The 18,291-nt window shown below is 37.1% G+C and overlaps 1 protein-coding gene and 1 long non-coding RNA gene across 10 annotated transcripts in view; one reads left to right on the top strand and one right to left on the bottom strand.

Moving 5' to 3' along the window:
* LOC113593808 (uncharacterized) overlaps positions 1 to 9,005 on the bottom strand; it is a 56,780-nt gene extending 47,775 nt beyond the window's left edge. For 3 of the 4 annotated variants that reach the window (XR_008290546.1, XR_003414174.2, XR_008290545.1), the window contains exons 1-2: positions 8,872 to 9,005; positions 1,891 to 1,990 (exon numbers count right to left, since the gene is read on the bottom strand). This is a non-coding gene — a long non-coding RNA (uncharacterized LOC113593808). Of the gene's footprint in view, positions 1 to 1,890; positions 1,991 to 8,690 lie in introns of all 4 variants that reach the window. The other variant, XR_008290547.1, reaches the window with a different exon arrangement.
* Positions 8,774 to 18,291, top strand: part of CCDC82 (coiled-coil domain containing 82) — a 34,303-nt gene continuing 24,785 nt past the window's right edge. For 3 of the 6 annotated variants that reach the window (XM_027040074.2, XM_053203835.1, XM_027040075.2), the window contains exons 1-3: positions 8,774 to 8,918; positions 14,016 to 14,734; positions 15,208 to 15,412. In XM_027040074.2, the coding sequence (XP_026895875.1) occupies positions 14,030 to 14,734; positions 15,208 to 15,412 (910 nt within the window). In that variant the 5' untranslated portion in view covers positions 8,774 to 8,918; positions 14,016 to 14,029. Of the gene's footprint in view, positions 8,919 to 9,034; positions 9,059 to 9,262; positions 11,262 to 14,015; positions 14,735 to 15,207; positions 15,413 to 18,291 lie in introns of those variants that run through there. The other 3 variants (XM_027040071.2, XM_027040070.2, XM_027040072.2) reach the window with 3 other exon arrangements.

Below are 18,291 nucleotides of genomic sequence, written 5' to 3'. Positions count from 1 at the left end.
TTATTTATTCTTCCTAACAGTCTGAATTATTATCCCCATTTTAGAGATAATGAGACTCAGAGAGACTTAGAGACTCACCCAAGATCATGCTGCCAGGACTTCTGATATCAGGATAAATGGAGATATTGGGTGCTTTATCTTTTTAAAAAAATTTTTTTTAACATTTATTAATTTTTGAGAGACAGAGTGCAAACAGAGGAGGGCCAGAGAGAGAGGGAGACACAGAATCTGAAGCAGACTCCAGGCTCTGAGCTGTCAGCAGAGCCTGATGTGGGGCTCGAACCCATGAACTATGAGATCATGACGTGAGCCGAAGTCAGATGCTTAACTGACTGAGCCGTCCCGGCATCCCTGCTTTATTCTTATATCAATCACATACATTATAGAAAAAGATACATAAAATATTAAAAGAAGAAAGTATAGCCATCCTAAAAATAAGAAGGTAAACTTTTGGAGGACCATAAATTATGCAGGAGAAAACTGTGTTCCATATAATGAAATGGTGAAAGCTGGGAAGAGAAGTCCAAAGAAAACAAGCTCCCAAGTTCTCCATCTGACAGGTTATAATGTCCATTGCATATTCTATCAGTGGCTCCAACCAAACTTTAACATATGTTTCTATACTTCCCATAATATGTGCTGTCTAAGCAGAGACCATACTGTTTCAGGCAATCTCAGCTGCATAAGGAATGCACAATTAACAATGTCCAAGTGTTGGAATAGTACCAACTCCATGAAAGACTACAAACTCAGTAAAGGTTAGGGAAGGGTCAGAGACTGTAGAGAATTCAAACTGTAATTTTCAAATAAGTAAAATTAATACACTTAAATAACAGATTATTGTCTATATGAAAGAATAGGTACTTATGAAAAACAAGCAACTAGAAATTCTAGAACTGAAAAATGATAAATCTGGGACTTAAATATTGGTCTTCTGCTTCCAAGTTCCATATTTTCTCCTCTGATATCATAGTTAACCCCAACAAAGACATACAGGTGCATATACATGCTTTTGCTTATTTATGTAGCTTCCTCATTACTTTGTCTTGATATATAGTCTTGACCTCATAGTCAATCAGAGGAACCTGTTATTCTCTTGTCTCCACATCTTCTCTGCACCTCGCAAATTCCTAATCTTATGGTTCTCAACCTTAGCCGCATACTGAGAGATATGTGGAAACTTTAAAACTAACAAAACAAACACTATAGCCACCCTAGATGAACTAAATCAGATCCTCTTGGAGTTGGACTCATACACTGATATTCTTTTTAAAACTTCCTTACATGATTCTATAAGAAATGCTTGTTTTTTGTTTAAGAAAGGGCTATTCACTAAATGTGTGCTTTCCCCTTCCATAGTACAAGGTGGTCTCTAGGAAGCAGCTGCCTAGCTAGAGTCATTCTCCAGCATTGCCTATACCAAGGTAGGGCCGGGTGATTAATTCTCATCATTAGAATGTGAACTGAAATAATGTATTTCACTTTTGAGAAAGGAAGTTTCTAAGAAGCAGTGTATATTCTTTGTTCTCTCTTTTCCCATCTGTTGACTAGATTCAGGAGATTGCAAGAGTCTAGCAAATGCAAAATCACAAGATGGAAGGAGCCTAAATCTGTGAATCACTATTTAAAGTTATATTCCAACCAAGTCCTTTATCATCATAAAACTGCTGAAAAAGATTTATTATAAGTCTCCAAAATTCTGAGGTTTGTTTCATCAGCTTGAGTTACCCTGATCAATAGTGGAATGGGTACCTTGAAGTGGGGTGCTGCTGTGATAAAAATCTCAAGTATGTGGCATTACATTTGTGATCAGGAAGCAGGCATCAGAAAAATAACCACCAGAGGCTGGGTAATTTGGAATAGTGGTAAAAAATATTCTGTAAATATTACCTTCAATAATTTGAACAGCAGACCAAATACCTATAATCTTGTAGCTCTATAGCAGTGTTCTCAAGTGGGGATGATGTGGCAGGAGCACATTTGGCACAGGCTGAAGACAACAGGGAAATGCAAATTTCAGTTACTTTTTAAGACCAACTCAATTGTTACAACTCCACTCCTCCTATCAGATTGTGCTTCTTTATGTCACATCAGAATTGATGAGTCCTGCCTTTGCGTTCCATCAGCATTGTAACACTTAATTCACTCCTTTTTCTGCATCTTTCTCTCTATTGTAAATCTCTTGAAGTGGATAGTCTTATCCATGTATCCCATACATTGCCTAGGACACATCTTATGCACAGAAAGTATACATTTAGGGTTTGCTGAGTACACGTTTGCTGAATGTCTACTACTCTGCAAAGCATTGATCCTTGATCTTATAGTATTAACAGACACAAATCACAAAAACCATTTGACAATATACTACAAGTCTCATGGACTCTAAGGCCTTACAGATACAAGTTCTCACATTAGGTGTCCCCAGTGACTGCTCACCCTTGGGCATTCTTTCACACCCAACTTCTAATTGCATGAGACTAGTTACTGTGTGAAGTTGCCAGCTGCCTAAAATGGAGAAGACAGAGTACATTTCTAAGGAATAAAGTTGGTGTAAAGAGTACAAATGATGGTCTTTTAAGGAGGTGAGGGGTTGGAACATGATAAACTAATTTTGATACTTGACTAGCAACCAGGATACCAGAAACAGAAACTACTACGGCTGCCTGTGGGACCAAATGGTCAGAAGCAAAGGCATGTGTGTATATCAGGAAAGGCTAACTAAGAGGACAGAGATAAGAAAATAATGACCTATTTTGCTATTTCAGACCAAGGAAGATGAGCTTTGTTTAGCATTCGATAAAAAAATTATTTTAGCTCCTTAGCCCACCTAGGTAGCTCTGACATTAGAATGCTAATAGAGTTTACTACAGTGGGGAAGCAAAGCAACAATTTTAATTTCCCTTCCAAACTTAAATCCTGCTTCTCAACTGAAGATACAGATCTGGACTTCTGAAAACAGTGACTGGAAGTAGATTTGGGGTCATAAGCATGCAGGAAAAGGAAATGGATAAAGTCACTCAGAATCAGTAAAAAAACAAGAACAAAGAAAAGCTTAAAATGTAGAGGGTATACAAAGAACAAGCCAGTGAAGAAATGAGTAAGTAAAATAAATCATGATGGTCTCCTTCAACAGTCCCTATCACATCATGTTGGCTGTTTTATATGAGATTACAATCGAAACAGATAGGTTTGTATTGTTTTGTTTCTCAAATACCATTTTCCCACATTAATTTCAAGATCTTTAAGGACAAGAACCATTCATCCTCTTATATTTTCCTAAACCCACCACCCCCAGTAGTCTTACGCACATACTAAGACTCTACCAATTTTTGATTCACTAAATTTAAACCTGGCAAAGAATTCTACTTCACTCACCAACCACCCACCAAAAGTCCAAATCTCTCATAAAAAGCAAGTTCCTAATTTACTTTATCAATACCTACAGGTAAAGCTACTCCCACAGAATTCTTGGCTACTAGGAGTACAGGTTTAAAGAAACACTTTAATGTACAGGTTGGTTTTCTGAGAACTGTTGTTGTATCAAGACTCATCAAGGGGAAAACCTGGCAAGACCAGTAAGAAAACTAAGTCTGTGGCTAATTTCTTAGTGGAGAATGAGAAAGCTAAACACACAGTACATTAAGGGAAGAGGAATTGGGAACTAAGTATTGATGACTTTGGAGCACATACAGGAAGTACCCAAATAGCTTCTGTCATCATCCACTAACCATTCCCAACTACTGATCACATGCATTTAACTTGGCACTGACTTTTTAACATTCTATAAAAAAAGAAAAGCAGAGATTTCAGGGACCATCTATGAATGAGCTGCACACACTACTAAGCCTGGGACTATGATGCTGCAATACACATCATTACAAAATACACCTCACTTTAGCCCACATTTCCTTTTTTTCCTTCTCTAACCAACTCCTCTTGAATTTCAACCTATCCTTCCTTCTTTCCCCATATCATCTCATGTCTCCCCCTTTGATCTGTATGGCTCTGAGTGCATACATACTCATGTGGTTTTGATAGTAGCAGTTTCCAGTATCTCTGGTCCAGTAAGATTTCTATGTTGGTATAATACTGTGCCCACACCTCGAATTTCTTTGAGATTGTCTCATGAACTAAAGAGAAATGTTTGCAAGAGCTATTTATTTTCCCAATGGTGGATTTTAAATTAAGTGAGAAAGGCTCCTTAGTGAGCATGGCTAACCTGAAATCAAAAGACAGATGATCCAAGTTCAAATGCTATTAGGTTGGAGATAAACAGAAATAAAGTTACAGAGTAGTGAAAGAGGAAGACTAACCTCATGAAAGAGTAAAGGAAAGGTCAGTTGCTGCCACAAGTGCACTGGAAAATAGAGAAGTAAATTCAGACATCCGTTACAGGTCTGGAGGGAGGTTGGTGGCAAGAAATACAATTTAAAGACTGGAAAGGTTAAGAGGTTAGCCTAGGTTGGACAGTACAAGTGGAGGCTTTGTCATCAAATACCTGGGTTTAAATTCTTACCTGTAGCCAAGTGATTTTCAGCAATTAAGAGTATGAGCTGAGCAACAGTATGTCCACCATAATTTGAGGGTTATACAAGTACATTGTTTAGAACATAACATGATATTCAGTAATGGGGAGATTTTATACTTATGTTTAAGGATAAAAGGGTCTAAAACAAACTGTAGCCTACCCATGTTGCCAGCTTTTGGAAAAGAGCAAATAGGTATAAATCTAAAAAACAATAGCAGTCTCTCACAGGCTAGACAAAAGTCACAAGATTCACACTCAAGGCCACAAAACAGTGAACCTTTTACTAGATATTAAAATTTAGAACCACACAGCTTAACAGTAATGTTAATTTTACCACTAGGTGGCAATGATACAGCTGAATTTCACTGACAAGATTAATTTTAAAAATTGAACAAACCCAGACAGAAATTCCAAGAAGCTTTTATACATATTTTCATGTTAGAAAAATGAAAAATTCTTTTATATACAATTTAATTTATAGCAGAATGTATAATTATCTAATTCAAGATGTATGTTAACTTCTGATGCTTTTTTTCCTCTGTGCACTGAGGCAATTCATGCAATAATTTTTAAACAGTTCTAATCACAGAAGTCTTTTTTAAAAAATCTGGACATATATCATGAAGATAACAGAAATTAGGGAAAGCTAAATCTCTTTGAAGTCTTAGAATTCTAAGAAAGGCACTATAAAATGCAAAATATTTTAATAAAAAAGTTAAACCTTTAAAAAAATAACTGAGAGAGGACATTTTATTTTTTACGGGCCAAAGCATGAAATAATATGGTGACTCACATTGCTTTTAAATTACAAATTAAACCAATATTCATACGTGTAAAGTCTTTTCAATGTGTTGAATAAACATTAAATTTACTAAGCAAATATAGCAAAATTCTGACTTAATTTTGCTAATGGATTCTGGAATAAATACCTTTTTACAACTGTCAAAAGAGTAAGTCATGAAATTCCTTAAAATTCCTTAAAATTACTTTCCGTAATTATTTCTGCTTTCTTCATAAAACAGGTCTCAACCTATGGCTTGTTAAAAATAATAACAAAATTTATTCTTTCATTTCTTTTTCTTTTCATATCAAATAAAAAGGAAAGGCATGATAAACTTTTTCAAACTAGACATTTCCAAGTACACAGTAAAAAAAAACATAAATTCCCAAGATTCTCCCCACATATAAGGTGGGAGTTCATACCACCACATGTAACATTACAAAATCTGTACTATAATTACATGAATAAATAATTACCCAATTCATAAGACCCAATTAAAACAAGCCTATTTATTCCCTTTTCATAAATAACCTAAAGTTCCCCAAATTTTTAATTCACAGTTTTCTACAAATAGATCAGAATATCTCTTTTATATATCAACTTTCAAGTAGTTTTCTAATTTAGTAATCAATTCCTATATTTACTTCGAGAAAACTCTCCCCCTCTTGCTACCTAAACAAACGCAAGAGAATAAAAGTATGATGTCTAAGTTATTTTTATAATTCATAGATCAGATTCCTCATATTGGACTTCACTTTAAATTATTACAGATCACCCCGAAATCTAAAATATAGGTATTTCTCATTCTGTCAGTGTATACAGATACAAAAAACATAACCATTTAAGATGTCATCACAAAGTAAGATTACTGTGGCAGCCCTCATAAACCGAACTATAGATTTCAGGAAAGTGCTCAATCTGTTCTGTTGTCTATAATTTTTGTTAGAAGTTTTAGGAAATGCCACTGTAATAGAAGGGATAATTGCAGGTCTACATGTGTATAGGTAATTTGTATCTATACAGAATCAGCTTCCAGTTATCTGTACAAATAAAGGAAGAGACACAGGATGCAAAACACATAATCCTCGAGCCACTTCAGATACATTTTTGTATCTCTATTTCATAGGACTGTGTCTGAGAATTGAGAACACAAAGAAAAGTAAGCCATACTGCAGAGACTGAGTTACAAACACAATTACCAAAACAATGGTAACAATGAAATGCCATTATTGACTTGAATTTGTCATCTTCTGTTTATTTCTGATGGTGGCTCGAAGTTTACGTATCACCAGTTTATCGGGCAGAATCATATCACCTTGCTGTTCTAGATAATCCAATAAGTTTTCAGTCCATTGGAGAGCAGCTGCATGATTAATATGCCTCTCTGGAATCAGTTCTATTTCCTCCTCCTCATTTTCACTAGATTCATCTGTCTGGCCTTGTGCTCTTCTGATGATTTCGCTGTCAGTTAACACTTCATAGCCTGGTTCAGTACTGTCCACTTCAAGCCATTTTTCAATGTTCTCAGTAGTCACATTTTCCAATCCTTTGGTATGTTGTAAAATGGTGGCCACGGTAGCCACAGAAACATCTTCTTCATCAAAGTCCAAGCCTTCTTTCTCCTCTATGGTAGGAAGAATCTTCTTCCATGCTCTGCTAATGGTAACTGGCTTTACTAAATTCCATGCCATTGCTATTTCATAAAGTGCATCTAGCAGAGTTAGCTTCTTCCAGAATGATTTCAGGTCATTACCTTCTTCCAAGTTGTTCTGAAGAAGACCTGCACGATAATTTCTCTTCATTGTCGCTATGACTCCCTGATCTGAGGGCTGGATCAATGAAGCCACATTAGGTGGTAAATACTTAGCAAATATTTGGCCATCGTCTGACCTTAGGACATTTTCATTTGGATGTGTTGGTGAATTATCCAACAAGAGCACAGCCTTTTCCTGTAGGCCTTTAGATCTTAAGTACTCTCGAACTTGTGGCACAAAGATCTTATCAAACCACTGTCGGAAAATGGAAAGATCCATCCATGCACCTTTTTGGCTGAAATAAGAGACTGGCAGGTTTGAGGTGTCAGTTGACTTGAAAGAGCGAGGTTTCTTTGCTTTCCCCACAACACAAAGTTTCAGTTTATGTAAACCTGTTGCATTGGCACAACACATGATAGTGACTCTTTCTTCAATTGACTTGTGCCCTGAGACAGTGCATTTACCTTTGATCACAGAAGTCCTGGAAGGTAGGCATTTCCAAAAGAGTCCAGTTTCATCAGCATTGTAGATTTGTTCAGGCTGTAAGTTCTCTCGTTCAATAAAGTCTCGGAAGTTGTTACAAAAATCTTCCACAGCAGTCTCATCTCCATTTAATCTTTCATTTCTAATGTTAATCTCTCTAATGCTGTGCCGCTGCTTAAAACGAGTTAACCAACCAGCAGAGGGGTTAAAATCACCATCCATGCCCAAAGCATAAAAAAAGAACTCTGCCCTTTTTGCACAAATTGGTCCAGATATGGGATTCCCTTTTGCTCTTTGCTGGTTGAACCATTCTAGCATTGCTCTATCCAGTTCCTCATACATAGATGGCTTCATAGATTTCCTCTTGGCAAGAAGACTTGTGGAATCAGAACTGCTTGCATAAGTTATAATCTTTTCCTTATTTTTTCTTATATCCCGAACTGTTGTCTCACCAATCCCATAAATCACTGCCAGTTGTTTGGAAGAACCTCCGTCTTCAAGTTTTTTTATTATATCAAGCTTATCTTTAATAGTTAACACCACCCGCTTCCGTTTTCCAGACATGCTGAGGCTGTGGGACTCAGGCCCTTGCCCCACACTCACACTGAAACAATCTACAAAATCCTTCCTTCTTTCACACAGACCCACTTGAGCAGTCTTACAGCCTCAGTCTTTCAACCTTACCAGGAACCTGGTGACCCTGACCCCGTCCCTGGACGGGCTTAGCCGGCAATGAGACGGCAGAGGAAGGTGAGAGGGAAGGAAGTTTGAGGGAACAGGCCTTTAACTTAGATGGGCAGTAGAGGAGGCCCCAAGTCACCGCGGATAATCCGGATTACAAACATTTGTTTTATTCCCCCAGTGGCCGCGATAAAGACTATAACTCCATCGTGACCACAAACCTCCTTCAAGCCCTGATCCAGGGTAAACACGTCCGTCACTAGCCCCTGCCACACCCCAAAGTTACAGCAGAGAGCGGAAGAGCCACGGAGTCGGGGACTAGCCCCTTTCCCCAAGGGAACGGCTACGTTTGATTGCTTCCCCAGCAGCCAACCCCTTCCACCGCAAGCCACACTTCCCCGCGCTGGGCTTAGCTTGGACAGTCCTCCCGGCCCCTCACAGCCCGCCGGGCCCCTCTCCCCACCTCAATTGGAACCAGGACCCGCACCGATCCCTGACTAACGCGCGGCGACCGCTCCTCCCCCAGCACGCGCTCCCGGAAGATGCCCCCTCCCGCCGCCGGCTCCGCCCCCTGCTCCTCCCAGAGGCGGGACTTCCCCTGGTCCCCGGAAGGAGGAGGAGCGTGGCTAGTCTGGAGAGGGTACCTGGGGCGGAGGCAAAGGCGGAGGCAGAGGCGGAGGAGCTTTGAAAGGTGAGGGCGCGGGGGCGGTGCAGGGCCAGCTCGGGGCGGGGACTCGCTCTCGCTCAGGCTGCTGATGGCTTATTAACTGAGCCGGGGAAGCCGCGCCTCCCGGCAGGCGGGAGAAAAAAATTCCCGCGGGCGCTGTCCGGGTGGGTAGGACTAGCCTCTTCTGCGTCTTTCTGCACTCCCTGCCCCCCTGGGCTGAGCTGCAGTGGGCCCGGTGTTTGTTTCTTCCGCGGTGGGGAAGTGGGCGGGACTGGTAGTGAGGAGCTGGAGTGGTGGTTTCGCGGGTTTCTGGCCTTTCCAGACCCTTGTTGGTTTTCTGGGTTGCGGAGCTCCCCTAGGGCCTGGGGGTTTGTGTCGTCCCGCGCACGTCATCGTGAAGCTCGGTCTAAGGGTACGGTTTCCCAGCTACCGTGCCCCTCTGCCCGAGGCAGAGTAGCGGACTTGTAGGCGTGCTGCGCTGGCTACCTGCGTCCCGTCAAAGAGCCAGGTTTGTAATCCGGAAAATGACTCTGGTGTAAACTGCAGAGAGGATCCTTCCTCTGCCACCCATCCCTGCTGGAGTTAGAGAACCACCTTCAGTGTTAAAGATTTTAATGAATACTGTAGTTGTCCCGGATGCGAAACTGGCAGGATTCACTCTGCGAAATTGTGGAGCATTGGCTCGTGATTCTAAAGGGGGGAATTATCTTTCTCTCTCTGTTATCTTTCCATTTCTTATTTGTCATGTTGTGCTGCCCTGTTTTCTACCAGTGGAAGAGCTGTGATAAATGTATCCACAGCAATGTGAAAAGAACGTAATCAGAATTATAACACTGTAGCCCTTAAGTCATGTATTATGCCGGCTTATACTGGTATTCCCAGTAATTTCATCAGGTTGTGAGTCCGTGGAAGCAGAGGCCGTGTTGATTTCTTTTAGTAGCGCCACGCTCCAAGCCTGTGCTGGCATTCAATAACCATTTCTTTGGCCTCTTTAAGGTTTTCTCTCCAAACTATCATATAAAAGGAAATGTCAGAGAGGGGTGTTGTTTTACAAATAGGAATGCATCCCTTCTGGCGAAATTTCAAGTAATGCCTGGGGTTCCATTGCTCTTCAAACCTTAAAAATGTAAACTGTCACCTGACAGGGCAAATGATTCCTAGAATGAATCTTTTCTTCAGGATGAATTAACCTTAAAGCCTAGGCTACACGATATTTCCTTTGATGAGAAATTCAAGTAGCATCATCAAGTACCTTTGAGTTGTAGAATGACTGTGTGAGAGACAACAATATGGATTTTTACCTTTAATCTGTATTCTTTGGCAGACTGCATAAGCTATGTATATGCTTTTTTTTTGGTTTTTGTATATGCCTTTTGTGTGATAATTCACACAGAAGCACAAAGATGTGATCGTATTGATCTTCATTTATTTAATGCTTTCTGTTTGGAGTTTCTTTGTTTTTCTCTTTGCCTAAAGGTAAGGTATTATTAAAGAAGCTTGATTAAATTCTCATTTCAAGAAATTGAGTGTATACTCAGCATATAAAGAAATTACATCCATTGCATGGATTCTTTTTTTTTTTTTTTTTTTTTTTGAGTGAATTCTGATGACCCAAGAGATGTCATTTTCATCAATCTAGCTTCACCTTCTCATTTCTCTCCTCAGGTTCAGTTCATTCACCCTTTCCCTCTGTCATCATTCTTCCCTCCCCAGCTAACATTGTAAAAGTATTCATAATTTTAAAAGAGAAGCCAAGCACATTTAAATTATCTTCTTTTTCAGTGACAGCAATTTTGAAATATGAGGAGAGACCCTGGAAGTTTGGCAGTTGGCCACATGAGACTTGATTTATTTAAATAAAATTTGTTTCTTCAAATATTCAATACTGCAGTTTTCCAAAATAATTTTTTTTTCTCCTTAGAAACTGACTTTTTGAAATTTTTACTTTTGGACTCAATGGGGAATCCTTAAATTTTGTGATCAATGTCATCAATAAGATGGTAGAGGGAAGTCACAAATTTTCATTTCTTTTACACATTCTTTTCTTGCCTATATGGATGGCCAATTTCCAGAAGTTACTGGCCTAACTCACGTGCACTAAAATTCTGTTACCATTTAAAAAAAACTGTTTAAAAAAATAGTTTTTTTAAAAAGCATGTTTGTAAACTCTAAACTATTTTGGTGATTCTTTTATGAAACTAAAATTTAGCATGAATGAGAGATAAAATAATGACTTTTTAAAGGCATGGTTTTTACCACCTTGTACAAATATAATATTGGCAGCAGTCATTGTGTAGCACTGGACAGGAAATCAGGAGAACTGGTTTCTAATCCCTGCTCTGTCACTAACAAGCTGTATGATCTTCGGTAAGTCATTTGAACTCTGCGTATTTGGCTTTGATATTTATAACTGAACGTAGATAATATCTTCCTTCTGGGATCATTGTCAGGATTTAAAAACATGAAAATGCGCTGAAAAATTACTATACATATAAGAGTTTTTAATAGCTTAACCATATGCAATCAGATACTTTTACAGTGTCACATTGTTAATCATTTCTACTGCTGTTGTAGAAGCCACCTATTGACATGATAAATGTCTTTTGACATGGTATAGTTTTGTGAGATAACCATCTAATGTACATGAAACTGCTTTTGCATATTAAAGAATCATCTTTCATTTAATGTTCCTACTGTTCACAGTTGCTTTAGTGTATCTACTGAAGCCATATTTGTCATTTGTTTTCATAAATGTTTTCTCATTCCTTCACCCAGTTCAGATTTATTAGAAAGACATTACAGTGTAATGCACATGCATGGTTTATGCAAATTTAGCTCTATGTGCTTAAAAAAAAAACTTATTTGTACTATATGGCTTCACAGTATAAGCTGCCCAGTTTGGTGCTTAAACACACACACACACACACACACACACACACACACACACACACAAAACACCAATAATAGTAATCTGTTTATAACCAGGAGAAGAAACTGGATGGACCTGCTGTGAAGCAGTATGATATATAGTTTCAAGAGGAATATAGAGATTTTTAAGATAATTTTAACTACACACAATTCTCATCTTGGCTGATTTTTAATATAAGCCTTCTGTAATTTGCAATCCAAGTGTAATTTCAACTAACAATATTTTGTCTGCTGACTAAAATTTGTTAGATTGCTGTTACAATGCTCGATCTATCTTGTAGTGGTTACTATCATAAGATCACATTTCAGGGGCGCCTGGGTGGCTCAGTCGGTTGAGCATCCAACTTCGGCTCAGGTCATGATCTCACAGCTCCTGAGTTCAAGCCCCACGTTGGGCTCTGTGCTGACATCTTGGAGCCTGGAGCCTGCTTCGGATTCTGTGTCTCCCTCTCTCTCTGCCCCTAACCCACTCGCATTCTGTCTCTGTCTCTCTCAAAAATAAACATTAAAAAAAAGTCACATTTCAGCCTACACTATAAATTTCTGCTGTATGATCTTAGAAACCACTATGCTGATTTTATATGAGATATGACCATTTTAGAAACTGTCACGTTGCCTTTAAACATAACAATTTGTACAGTCAAATGAGTGGTATTTCTCCCACTTATACCCCTGCCTGTCCAAAAAAGGAATCATCTTGGAAAGGTATAAACTTGATTCAGTGATACTGCCGTTGCTCAAAATATTTTGGCATTCTGTTTTTGGATTTACCTTCAAAGTTACAGCATATTTAAAAAATATATCTGTAATGGTAATTAATGTTCAAGTTTTGAAGTTGGATTTCATTTTTGGAAGCTGCTAATAGTCCCTTATAACTGAGACAAATGAACAAAATGGGTATTTAAACCACTCTTTGGGATAAAAAATGGAGCGTGGTTCTTTTCATATTTTTATATATTTTCTGATACTAAGTTTTATAGAAATCTCCAAGAATATTTTATGCCATAGTGTAAATATTGGAATAATTAGCCACATAAGGTGATTTCTTTGAAGGAGATAGCACTCAGTAGAGTACTGAAGTTCTTATACATGTATTATGAGGTCAGTTTCATTACATTGTGATCATATGTCTATTTTCCTTAGCAACTACAAAAGTTCATATGTGTTAACTGTTTTTCTAGTTACATTACTTATCTCTAATTGTTCCTTTATTATATACTTGTGGCAATTTTAGTGGGGTTCACCCTTTTCTGAACCAGAAACTTACAGTATTTATTTTCTTCCCAATATCATGCCCTGCTTCACCATGAAACTTTATTTTTTCACCCAATTTTGGATTGTTAATGTTTTTTATTGGATTATATTCTGTCTTTAACTTTGAGTGGTTTAAAGCCATTGCCATTTTACTAAAGTATATAGAAGCTGCTGTCTTAGTAGATAGGTGATCTCTTAGTTTTGCACTGCTATCTTTTGTCAGCTAGTACTTTATAACTTTCTTCCTATAAATTTTTGACCCTTTATGTTATAATTCATGTCATTTCTGTTTAGAATCCTTTGCCTAAGGATGAATGACTCTGGTAACCCCACCCTGTTTTTCTATAATTGTCTCTCTTTTTTCCAGCATAAAGCCTTTCAGTTGCACTTATTTAACATACCATGTTCTCTCTCAGTGCCAGAGTTTTGACCTTACCATTTTTACCTGCCTGAAATCCCTTTTTCTGTCATTCTTTTTGTGGAAATATAACCAGTCCTTCAGAAGTCTATCAGATCATATCTGTGCAATTAAATCTTCAGTGAAGCATTTGCTATACTGTTCTTCCTGCATCTTTATAATTTTATTGCAGTTATTTTTATCTCTCATTTGGACCAAATGAATACCTTGCATTTTTCTTATTATATCTTTGTATGTTCTACCCATGGATGATAATCTTCTGGAGAACAGGACCACGGTTTTTCTGTGCATCCCTTTCAACGCAAGATATAATTAACAATTGATGTTCATTACAGTTTTTTCATAGCTGTTCAATAAATTATTTGTTGAATAACTGTTCTACCATCTTCACTCAGATATTTTATGTGATTTATACTGTTGTAAACCATTTTATAACACCAAATAAATATAGTTTACCATAAATGCATTCATTGTTGTGATCTGGTTATCATTATTATATTCCTAATAACTTTATTTTGTAGAAGCTTAAGTGAAAATGGTACATGTTAGAAGACACGAAACAAGGAAAAATTCTAAAACTCAAGAGCATGAGCAGAAATCTCGAGTTGATTGGAGGCGGACTAAAAGAAGTAGTATTTCACAGTTATTTGATAGTGATGAAGACCTTAATAGTGATGAAGACCTTGACAGTGATGAAGAGCTTGACAGCGATGAAGAACTTGATAGTAACAAGGGGTTCGATAGTAATAAAAAGCCTGAAAATGAAAGAAAACTTAGATTAATTGAAGTTGAAAGTGAAGGTAGTAGTGACTGTGAGCATCTCATGAACACTGGCAACCGTTCAACATATGAAGAAGAAAATAACAAAAACAAACCTAGAAGTACTGACTCACCAGATCATGAAAAGCATTCCAGTCAAGAGGATGACGATCTCAACAAACACACTGGACAGATAATAGAGGAGGATTTAGAAGAAGAACACATCAAGCGAGGGAAGAGAAAAAGGATCTCCTCTGTTATGTACGACAGTGATGAGAGTGACAGCAGTGATATCCTAGTTCGAAAAGTAGGTGTTAAACGTCCACGTAGAGTGGTTGAAGATGAATGTTCTTCAGTAGAGATGGAGCCAAAAACACCTGAAAAAACTTTAGCTGCAAGAAAGCGAGAACAATTCCAGAAACTCAAAGAACTCTCAAAACAAAGATCTCGTCAGAGACGCAATAGTAGTAGAGATTTTGAGGTGTGTTATATTCTATTGGTTTTGTTACTGTTTTTAAATCTTTTTTTCAAAGTATTTAATTTTTATAAAAATACTGAGTCTGTTCTATTTCTCAATTCTTGAATTTATTTTTTTTAATCAAGTATCCTTGAACATGTTTGATTGCACTGTTGTGTCTAATATAATTTGTTTTATCGTGAGCCTCAGTTCATTCTGTTTTAAAATTGAAAGACTGTTTAATATGGTCTTTCCTCTTTTTAACTTCTACTTATAATCTTAATGTCCATTTTAAACATTTTACATCATTTACCGAGGTATATTACCTTCTTACTAATTCGAAAGTTCAGCATTTAACATGACAAGATTTTTTTAACCTTAAAATATGAAATTAATTTCCATGGGTCATTGGTTTAAGATTTAATCTTTTAATTTTATATCCATACTGACAATTTAAAAGTACAAATTTACTGAAAGGTATGTTCTAATTTAATTAGGACTCTGAAAAGGAATCCTGCCCAAGCAGTGATGAAAGTGATGAGGAGGAGGAAGAAGATGATTATGAATATGATGAAGATGGAGATGATTATATTATTGATGACTTTGTAGTTCAAGATGAGGAGGGTGATGAAGAGAATAAAAGCCAGCAAGGAGAAAAATTGACTACATCACAACTGAAATTAGTAAAACAGAATTCTCTTTGTAAGTTAAATATCAAGAAATTGTTTTATGACTTGCTCTAATTGTAGTATTATATCAAGTATCAAATTAGCCTCTTACTATCATGTTCTAAGTCATTGACTAGGAACTATGGTTTTATTTTTAGGTAACTTTGTCACTCTGATAACAGTTTATTCTAGTAGTTTCAGGAACCCAATATACTCTTAAAACTTATTAAGGATCCTGAACAGCTTTTGTTTCTGTGGGTTATAGTTATCAACATTTACCATTGTAGAAATACAAAAGAGATATTTAAACTATATTTAGTAATTAATAGGCTTTAACAATAAGTTTGTTACATGTTAACATAAGTAACATTTTATTTTATTTTATTTTTGAGAGAGAGAGACAAAGTGAAAGCAGGGAGGGGCCGAGAGGGAAGGAGACACAGAATCAGAAGCAGGCTCCAGGCTCTGAGCTGTCAGTACAGAGCCCAATGCAGGGCTTGACCCATGAACACAAGAACATGACATGAGCTGAAGTCAGACCCTTAATGAACTGAGCCACCCAGGCACCCCAACATAAATAACCTTTTTATTAAAAATAACTATTTTCAAAAAAATAAGAATGGCATTGTTTTACATTTTAATAAATGTATTTAATATCTAGCTTAATAGAAGGCAGCTGGGTTCCTATACCTGCTTGTGCATTCAGTGCATTTTGATGTTTTGATTGAAGTAGATGAAAACAGTTTTGCTTCACACAGATAGGTAGCTGGAAAAGGGAGAAAGATTTTAAAAGTATTTTAAAAATAATGTGGATATTCTTATTTGTCACTACACAATTAAACGAGTGATTGTTTCTTAAAGGTTAGTTGCAATATGGAATCTGAAACCATATAAATGAACTTTTAGTACTCACTTACATTGCAGTCCATTAGTCTGTCTTGCAGTTTGAATGGATCTTTTACCCATATGTGATTTTGTTACATCATGCATTAGTCATTTGGAAAATACTGATTCACTGCGTTACGTAGATCTTCCAAATGTTGACACATTTCATTATACAATATTTTTGAAATCACGTTTGTTAATATTACCACCAATCTCATCAGAAATTTTTTTAGGTATGGGGAAGCTGTCAAGTTCACAGTAATAGCAGATACAAGTTTTGTAAAATTCTAACTTCTATAAAAATCTGTTTCTTAAACCTTTGGTAGTAAATACTGTTAGTTCTTGAAATTACAGATTTCCTTTGCTCATTTTTGAGAAAATACTTAACAACTGCCTGAATATTGTTTGTCAGTTCATTCATTTTCTTCTTTTCTTCCTTCCTTTGTTCCTTTCTTTCTGTTTCTTCTTCTTCTTTTTTTTTTTTTTTTTTAATGTAAACTCTCGGCGCAACGTGGGGCTTGAACTCACAACCCTCAGATCAAGAATTGCATGCTCTACTGACTGAGCCAGCCAGGCACCTCTGTCAGTTGCTTTCTCAAGTAAACATGGTGTTTCATGATAAATGAGGGTTTCTCAGCTCCCAGTTCAGTTTTTCAATCATATGCTGTGTGGAATGCAGCATAGGTGCCCTATGCCTACTTCCCATTTCACCCCATTGAATACTCAAAAGATGTATATTTGAGACTTAATAAAATTCATAGTTTTTACTACTTCATCAAGGACATTCTTAAGTAAACGTAGCTTCTTACTGAGTGTATAGCAATGAATCAATCCTACAGTGGTTATTTGTGGTTTGCTTCTACTGCCATCATTCATGTTAGGGAGCCATAACTGCTTTACCCGTAGTTCCTTTTGTACACATCAGTGAAAAGGTCAACATGGTAAAAAACAGCATGCTTATCTTAGTGTTACTGTTTTGACCTCATAGATCTCCTTGAATGGACTTGGGGACTTCCAGGTGTCTACCATACTTTGAGAACCATTGGTTTTATCAGGCCTATTGAAGTATCAGTGAAACTTATCAGAGATTGGAAATTAGGATTCTTTTCATACAGTTAATTAAACCATAAATAATAGGATCCTGACAATTCAGGGTGTCTTTAAATGTGCATTTTTCTAATTCCTATAATTGTGCATAAATTTGAAGATTGTTTTTAAGGTGTTTTACAACTCTGGTAGAAACAGGCTGTTGAGTGAATACATTTTTATTTTTTTCTTCAAGAGTGCATTCTTTCTGATTTTTTTAAATGGGCATATTTACTAAAATTACATGTAATGTGGTTCAATACCAATCTCATGATTTATAATAAAATAGTAGATTGAGGTATGAATAAAATTTCAAGACATTTATCAGTGATAGAGATGCCAGTGATAGGCATCTATATTTTGAAAGTCAGTGACTATTTTCCTTACGTCAATAGTCACTTGGTCACTTGCCAGTTGGACATTGAAAGTTTAGGGAAACTCAATTAGGAGATACCCCATCATTCTGGATTATAATATCTAGAATGTGATAGAACATTTGCTCAGTGATACCCATTCATACCTACTCCTGCTAATTAATCAAAATCAAAATCCAGCATGGGGGAACTATTTTTAACATCCTTCTCTATCCTACATCTCTGTGTTTGTTTTTTTAAGGGACAATTTTAGATTTACTGAAGAGTAGAAACTACAGAGAGTTCCTATCTAACCCCTCTCACACACAGATTTCCTATAATTAACATCTTGGATTAGTTTGGTACACGTGGTAAAATTGATGAGCTAATATTGATACGCTATTATTAACTGTACTTCATAGTTTATCTCAGGGCTCACTCTCTGTGTTGTACATTCCATGGGTTTTGACAAATATATAATGATGCAACAGGTATCCATTATGACAATATCATACAGAATAGTTGCGCTCTCCTCAAAATCTCCTGTGCCCTACCTATTCATTTCTCCCACCCTCCCCTGAACCCCTGG

The sequence above is a fragment of the Acinonyx jubatus genome, chromosome D1, assembly GCF_027475565.1.
Source record: "Acinonyx jubatus isolate Ajub_Pintada_27869175 chromosome D1, VMU_Ajub_asm_v1.0, whole genome shotgun sequence".
NCBI classification, from domain to species: domain Eukaryota; kingdom Metazoa; phylum Chordata; class Mammalia; order Carnivora; family Felidae; genus Acinonyx; species Acinonyx jubatus.
The sequence above is the reverse complement of the archived record's forward strand: the minus strand, read 5'-3'. Positions and strand labels throughout refer to the sequence as shown.